We start from the raw sequence: 6,989 nt of genomic DNA, 5'->3' as shown, positions 1-6,989 counted from the left end.
AACGAGAGCTAAACAATAGTTGTTCCTTGCCTTCCGAAACCCTGAAGCAGTTGATATAAACGACATAACACCTGCACAGCCATCTCGTTTTGACATTGCTGTGCATTATGTTCGTTTTATGGGGCACTTGTGTGGTGCTTTGTCAGGTGCATTCTGGGCGGAATCCGCCTGAAGAAGACATCGTGTGCACATCCCCTAACTTTGCTCACAAGGCTCTTATCCTCAGAATAACCTTAGTAAATTGTTGCATTGTACAATTGTCCACTCTTGTTCATCTTCTAAAGGGACCTGGCTGCAGGCACTGTATGATCGCATCCTGAGCCTCTTTTAAATTTTCAATTACTGAGAAAATGAACAAAACTCTTTCATAGTAACTTATCTAATCCATCCTTTTATTTTCCATCTCCGATCTAATTCCTTTTTTCATTTCAGCCTGCAGATCAATGTACTAAAACACTAAATACGAAATCCAAGGAATGAGTATGAGGACAATTTTCCCGAATTGTACAACCCGCGGAGAATTTCACTTGGTGGGTTTTTCTAACTATCCTGAGCTTCGTCTTGCATTTTTTCTTGGGATCTGCTTCATGTATTTGCTCTGCATATTGGGAAACCTTATAATTGTTTTCATTGTATGCCTGGCTTCCAAACTCCATACTCCAATGTATTTCTTCCTGTGCAACCTGTCGATACTGGACATGATATACGTCTCTGTCATCTCACCGAAACTGTTAGCCATTATGATATCTCAGGACACCACCATTTTGAATTCTCAATGCTTTCTTCAATTATTTCTGTATGTCTTCTGTGTTGGGACTGAGTTCTTCTTATTGACGTCTATGGCTTATGACAGATATGTGGCGATTTGTGTTCCGCTGCGTTACATCCTTCTTATGAATAAGTGGATATGCTCCATATTAACCTTTGTATCTTGGAATTTGGGTGCCATAAATGCTTTGGTGCACACCTTACTAATATCAAAGCTGTCATTCTCTGATTCCATGGAGATCAATCATATATTCTGCCATATGATGTCAATCTTGAAACTTTCTTGTGTTGACAGCACACATATTCAACTTTTAATAACCGTGAGTGGAACGACTTTGGGATTTATTTGCATGATACTCATTTTTACCTCCTATAGTCATATCATATCTTCTATACTAAAGATCAAAACATCATCTGGAAGGCACAAGGCCTTCTCAAGATGCTCGTCTCATATTACAATTGTGCTCTTATTTTGCTTGTCATCTCTCGGCCTGAATGTGAAAGCAGAATCTGAACAGTCCCAAGAACAGGACAAGTTGCTGACCATGATCTGCGTTGCCTTAGTTCCAATGTTGAACCCGCTGGTATACAGCTTGAGGAATAACGATGTTATAACAGCTCTACGAAACATCATTTAAAGGGATTTCTCATCTAGACGACCTGTGGTTCTACCGATAATGAACCATTCTATAAAAAATTCAAATTGTAGTAATAACACAGCACCAATAGCAAAGATATTATTGAGACATGTAAGGCTACGTTCATATTTGCGCCGTTGGGCGCAGCGTCGTCGATGCATACTGACGCATGCGTCATGCGCCCCTATCTTTAACATGGGGGGCGCATGGACATGCACCGGAATGCATTGTTATGCGTTTTACGACGCATGCGTCATTTCGGCGCATCGACAATATTGCCTTGTGCTGGCGTGTACTCCGGAGGACAGAGAATGAACTTCAATCCAATATTGCGGCCAGCATGCAGCCAGCGGGTAAGGAAAGGGTGAATCAAACACCCAAAAACCCCACCCATATGACCCAAAACTGGTCCCGCCAAATTCAGGTGACAGGTTCCCTTTAACCTGAAATTCTCACCACATGTCGGTAACAACCCATCCAATCCACAAGGGCAAAGAAATCAAACCATCAATGCCCTTAAATTATGAAATGTATTTACTACTTCATACAAAAGCCTTTGTTGGTGATGTATGGGGACTACAAAATAAAATTATGGCTACTGAAAGAAGAGGAAAAAAAAACAATAATCCAAAAATGAAAATTGACTGTGGACGGAAAGCGTTAGGCATGTGCTCTAGGATAGCTACTGGCACGGGCTCCAAACCTATCCATTGTGCCCTATTTACCCCATCCTTTTGGCATACACTTTGAAGATACTGTATATGTTAGTATAACTCTTTTTACCTCTATAAAATTAAGTCTACTTGAAATCATTAAAAAAGTTCAGTGAAATTGCAAAAAAACACAATTCTGCCATTGATTTATGGGTTTTGTTTTCACAAGATTCATTGTGTTGTAAAAATGATCAGGCATCATGATTTAATTACCACGTCTGTAGAATTTCAGTGATGCTAAACTTGTCCAGAGTTTTTATTATTTTAGTGGTAAAAGCAATTTCAGAAATTTGTTAAAACAATTTTTGGGTGTTTGTGTTGCCATGTTTTGAGACCCGAAATGTTTTCATTTTCAGGTTGATGGGGCTCAGGACTTGTTTTTTGTGCCCTGAGCTCCTGTATTGTCTTCACATTTTGCAGCACGTAAATAAAAGCCCCTCAATTTGGGCATTTTTCATTTTCTTCTCTTTGTCTCTCTTCTCTTTACCAATCGGGTTAGTTAATTTAATATTATCATAAGTTAGGGGTCGAGTTCCCGCTTCTGCACAGGGGGAGTCTCGGGCCACCTCCGCTGCGGTCTCCCATTCTTGTCCAGCCACAGTGGAGTCTGCTCAGCAAGGATGTCGGTCCCAGCGTCTTGCTCATTCTCACTCTGTTCTGAGAGTTACTGCTGCTTCTCCAGTCTCTGCTATTAAAGACTGTACTGGTCAGCAGCGAGCGGACTTCTCTGGGACTAAGTCCTTGTCTGCACGTGCTGAGCATGCCCAGCGTAAGGTCTCCCGTTGGAGGTCGAGGGTCATGTGCTCAGACTCTGCAGCACATTCCATTGGTCCTCTTGGCAGGTCCTAGAAGGGCAAAAGTGCTGTGGCCACTTCCTGTGCTGCTGCTAAATAAACTGTGCATGACCGCACGGCCATGCGCTAGTATTGTCAAACAATTGCTAATGTGTGTATGTTGTGAGTGCAAGTCGTCCTTGGATACCCCTACCCTATAGTATGACTGTTCGCGGAAGGTGTATGGCTGCTACCTAGCGCCCGACTTATCCTACAGCACTAGTCACACATTATAGCGTCCAGTTGCTGTGACCGCCAGTACGGCGCCGTGCACTTAATCTGTGCTTTCCTTACCCAAGCCTGGGTGGTTAGTGGCGTTCGTCAGTGCGGCACTGCATGCTCTTCTGTTTCATTTCACACCCAGTTGCGGTGTTGCGCCAGCAAGGGTCTAATCGGACTTCAATCCCAGTTGGGGTTGAGTTCGCTGACTACTTGCTCGCGCTTTAGGTGCGGTACCGCGGTCCTGTGCCTTAACAGGATTGCTTCTTTCACGCTGGGTGAGGTTAACCCACGCGTGTATACTCTAGTGTACTGCCATATAGTCTGCTAATTGCTAGCAGCAGGTTTTCACCTGCACGGTGGACCCCGGACTGCGAACGCATTTATACCATCTGTCTTGGTGCGTTCCGCCAGTCCTAACAGAATACTAGCGCCAGGGTCTGGCTAGTAAATGGCGGACGACCAGCGTTTACAGTGGTACATCCAGCAGCTGGAGGGAAGGTTGGCGGCTCTTGAGCATTCAACCTCAGCTGTGGATGTTACTGCTGTCGCTGTTCAGGCTGCAAGTGTGGCTGCAGCTACCTTGTCCACTGCCGCTCCTGTACCGACGCTATCTCGCCTCCCGCTACCAGAGAAATTTTCTGGTGACAGTAAGTCCTGTAGGGGATTCGTGAGTCAGTGCTCAATACGTCTCGAGCTTCTGGCCTCTCGTTTCCCTACAGAGCGGGCTAAGGTGGGCTTTATAATTTTCTTATTGTCGGACAGGGCGTTGCAGTGGGCTACGCCGCTGTGGGAGCGTGGCGATCATGTGGTGCAGAGTGCTCCGTTATTCCTGAGCACTCTGAAACAGGTCTTTCTAGGACCTCGTGTCACCCATGACACGGCGCTTCAACTGTTGGCACTGACTCAGGGCTCGTCCTTGGTCAGCCTTTTTGCCGTCCATTTCCGCACTCTGGCATCTGAGCTGGAGTGGTCGGATAAAGCCCTTATCCCTATATTTTGGAGGGGGCTGGCTGACCACGTTAAGGATGCTCTGGCCACTAGGGAGATTCCCGCCACACTGGAGGAGTTAATAGCAGTATCTACTCGCATTGACCTCCGTTTTCACGAGCGGAGGTTAGAGCGAGCCCAGTGTAGGCAGAGGTTTCGGCTGGCTCCCACCTTCGCCAAACCTTTGGAATCTCCAGTCCAGCCTCCTGAGTTCCAGGAACCTAAGGTGGTGTCACGAGCGGGATCTAAGTCCCAGACCGCTCGTGCACTCCAGGGTTGCCATGTTTGCCAACAGTCAGGACATCTTGCCACCAGATGTCATCAGCGGTCGAGGAAACGTCAGCGTCTAGTGGTAGTAGGTGGAGGTGCACTAGACACTGCGACGTTTGCCTCCAAATTGTCCTTTAAGGGGACAATTACCTTTGGCTCATCCTCCCACTCGGTAGACCTCTGCGTGGATTCTGGGGCAGAGGGCAATTTTATGTCTTCTGCCTTCGCCCAACGTCACGCAATACCCCTGGTTATGCTATCTCAACCAGTAACGGTACGAGTGGTGAATGGGTCGACACTCCCCGCACAGATAACACATCAGACCATCCCTGTTACTCTGTCCCTGTCGCCATGCCATCAGGAGATTATTTCTCTGCTCGTCATTCCTGAGGGTATTGATGAGGTCCTGTTGGGGATACCTTGGCTACGGTACCACTCTCCTCACATCGAGTGGTCCTCAGGCAGAATTCTGGGATGGGGTGAATCATGTGGGGGTAGGTGTCACCGAGAGTGCGTTCAGGTTGCTACTACTGAGGTACCCGCAGATCTATCCTCTCTCCCCAAGCAATATTGGTCTTACGCAGACGTGTTCTCCAAGAAGGCGGCGGAGACCCTCCGCCCCATCGCCCCTATGACTGTCCTATCGATCTCTTGCCTGGTGCAGAGCCTCCCCGGGGTCGAGTTTATCCATTATCTCTCCCGGAGACGGAGGCCATGTCTCAGTACATTCAAGAGAATCTGGCAAGAGGGTTTATCAGGAAGTCAGTGTCACCTGCTGGGGCAGGGTTCTTCATGCAGAAGAAGAATGGGGAGCTACGTCCATGCATAGACTACAGGGGTCTTAACGCTATCACCGTTAAGGACAAGTATCCTTTGCCCTTGATATCTGAGCTCTTCGATAGGCTTCGGGGAGCAAGGGTATTTACTAAATTAGATCTGCGGGGTGCTTACAACCTGATTCGCATCCGTGAGGGGGACGAATGGAAAACGGCGTTTAACACCAGAGATGGGCACTATGAGTATCTGGTGATGCCCTTCGGGCTCTGTAATGCCCCAGCCGTTTTTCAAGACTTTGTCAACGACATCTTCCGGGATATGCTTTCCACCTCAGTTGTAGTCTATCTGGATGATATTCTCATCTTTTCTCCAGATATTGACTCCCACCGGAGAGATGTTGGCAGAGTCTTCGACCTCCTACGGGCAAACTCTCTTTATGCTAAGTTGGAGAAGTGTATGTTTGAGCAGGAGTCTTTGCCGTTCCTGGGCTATATCATCTCCGCCCAGGGATTGGCTATGGATCCTGCCAAACTACAGGCTGTGATTGACTGGCAAGAGCCCCATTCTCTTAAAGCGGTGCAGCGCTTTATGGGGTTCATTAACTATTACCGCCAGTTCATTCCCCACTTCTCAACTCTGGTAGCTCCCTTGGTAGCCCTCACCAAGAAGGGAGCGAATCCTAAATTGTGGTCGGAAGAGGTCTCCAAGGCCTTCACTTCTATTAAGTCCCACTTTGCTAGCGCTCCCATCTTACATCGTCCCGTTGTGGATAAGCCATTCCTAATGGAGGTGGATGCCTCGTCCGTTGGTGCTGGAGCAGTCCTCTACCAGAAGGATGCTCAAGGTCGGAAGCATCCATGCTTCTTCTTCTCTAAGACTTTCTCGCCAGCGGAGAGAAACTACTCCATCGGGGATAGGGAGCTGCTAGCAATGAAGTTGGCCTTTTCAGAGTGGAGACATCTTCTGGAAGGTGCGCGGTTTCCCTTCCAGGTTTACACTGACCACAAAAATTTGGTCTACTTACAGACAGCCCAGCGGCTAAATTCTCGCCAAGCCAGATGGTCCTTGTTCTTTTCCCGGTTCCACTTTTCTCTTCATTTTCTCGCCGGGGAGAAGAATATTCGTGCTGATGCTCTCTCTCGCTCCCTTATGTCAACTGAAGAGGAGGAAGACGAGCCTCGGCTTATTGTTCCCTCTGAGAGCCTGAGAACCGTAGCACCGGTTTCGCTTGAGTCTGTGCCTCCGGGCAAGACTTTTGTGCCCATTAATTTGCGACCGGAGGTTCTCTCTTGGGCTCATTCGTCCAGAGTGGGTGGACACTTTGGGACAAAGAGGACATATGAGCTACTGGCGAGGACGTACTGGTGGCCGCATATGGTCCGGGATGTCAGGGATTATATTCTGGCGTGTGTCTCCTGCGCCAAAAATAAATCTCCGCATCAAAGGCCAGCTGGGTTGCTCTATCCCTTGCCGGTGGCAGATAGGGCCTGGGAGATGGTCGGGATGGACTTTGTCGTGGGTTTGCCCAAGTCTCGCGGCTGTACCATCATTTGGGTCATCACCGATCATTTCTCGAAAATGGTGCATTTGGTGCCGCTACCACGGTTACCTTCTGCACGGGCCTTGGCTGCGTTGTTCATTAAGCACATCTTCCGCCTACATGGTATGCCTGACAAAATTGTCAGTGACCGGGGTCCCCAGTTTGCGTCTCGGTTCTGGAGAGAGCTGTGTCGTCTTCTCAGTATTGAGTTGAATCTCTCTTCCGCTTATCATCTCGAGAC

At 47.9% G+C, this 6,989-nt stretch overlaps 1 protein-coding gene across 1 annotated transcript; it reads left to right on the top strand.

Annotated features, from left to right (window-relative positions):
- The first annotated feature begins 482 nt into the window (after window positions 1–482).
- LOC138674656 (olfactory receptor 1G1-like) lies at window positions 483–1,406 on the top strand. Its single transcript, XM_069762470.1, has one exon. It carries the CDS (start codon window positions 483–485, stop codon window positions 1,404–1,406), a length of 924 nt encoding a protein of 307 aa, XP_069618571.1.
- The last annotated feature ends 5,583 nt before the right edge of the window (window positions 1,407–6,989 follow it).

The sequence above is a fragment of the Ranitomeya imitator genome, chromosome 4 (genome assembly GCF_032444005.1).
Source record: "Ranitomeya imitator isolate aRanImi1 chromosome 4, aRanImi1.pri, whole genome shotgun sequence".
In the NCBI taxonomy this organism is placed as follows: domain Eukaryota; kingdom Metazoa; phylum Chordata; class Amphibia; order Anura; family Dendrobatidae; genus Ranitomeya; species Ranitomeya imitator.
The sequence above is the reverse complement of the archived record's forward strand: the minus strand, read 5'-3'. Positions and strand labels throughout refer to the sequence as shown.

Coding starts and splice junctions, on each gene's coding strand:
- LOC138674656 (XM_069762470.1), top strand. CDS start 483: ATGAGGACAATTTTCCCGAATTGTACAACCCGCGGAGAATTTCACTTG.